The sequence below is a fragment of the Penaeus monodon genome, chromosome 19, assembly GCF_015228065.2.
Source record: "Penaeus monodon isolate SGIC_2016 chromosome 19, NSTDA_Pmon_1, whole genome shotgun sequence".
Lineage (NCBI taxonomy): Eukaryota > Metazoa > Arthropoda > Malacostraca > Decapoda > Penaeidae > Penaeus > Penaeus monodon.
The window spans coordinates 2,200,882-2,201,208 of NC_051404.1; the positions used below are offsets into that span (position 1 = coordinate 2,200,882).

General features: G+C 49.5%; 1 protein-coding gene across 1 annotated transcript in view; it reads right to left on the reverse strand.

The window, feature by feature from the left end:
- Positions 1-6: 6 nt before the first annotated feature.
- Positions 7-327, reverse strand: part of LOC119585513 (Kv channel-interacting protein 4-like) — a 22,490-nt gene continuing 22,169 nt past the window's right edge. The window contains exon 6 of the mRNA XM_037934152.1: positions 7-312. Within this exon, the coding sequence (XP_037790080.1) occupies positions 145-312 (168 nt within the window). The 3' untranslated portion in view covers positions 7-144. The remainder of the gene's footprint in view (positions 313-327) is intronic.

Here is a 327-nt window from a genome sequence, read left to right on the forward strand (position 1 = left end):
CGTACATAGTTGTATAGATGATAAACAAACTGTTTTGAAATGCAATATACAGCTCTTTTATTCCCTAAATCGCAGTCATAGTAAAAATATCAAAAACACATTCGAACATTGGCGCCCGGTTTTAGACGCGAGGACCAGACGATTTCATGGCTGGCTCTGAGACGGGCGTGTGGGCGGAGAGGAGGCGGCGTCTCTGCGGGTGTAGAGTACAGTGTCCATCATACTGAGGCTCTGAATTATGGTGTCATCGCGCGACACCCACTGTGCCAGCTCTTCTATGGTGATGGCACCGTCTTGGTTGGCGTCGATCAGCTGGAAGGGACGAGG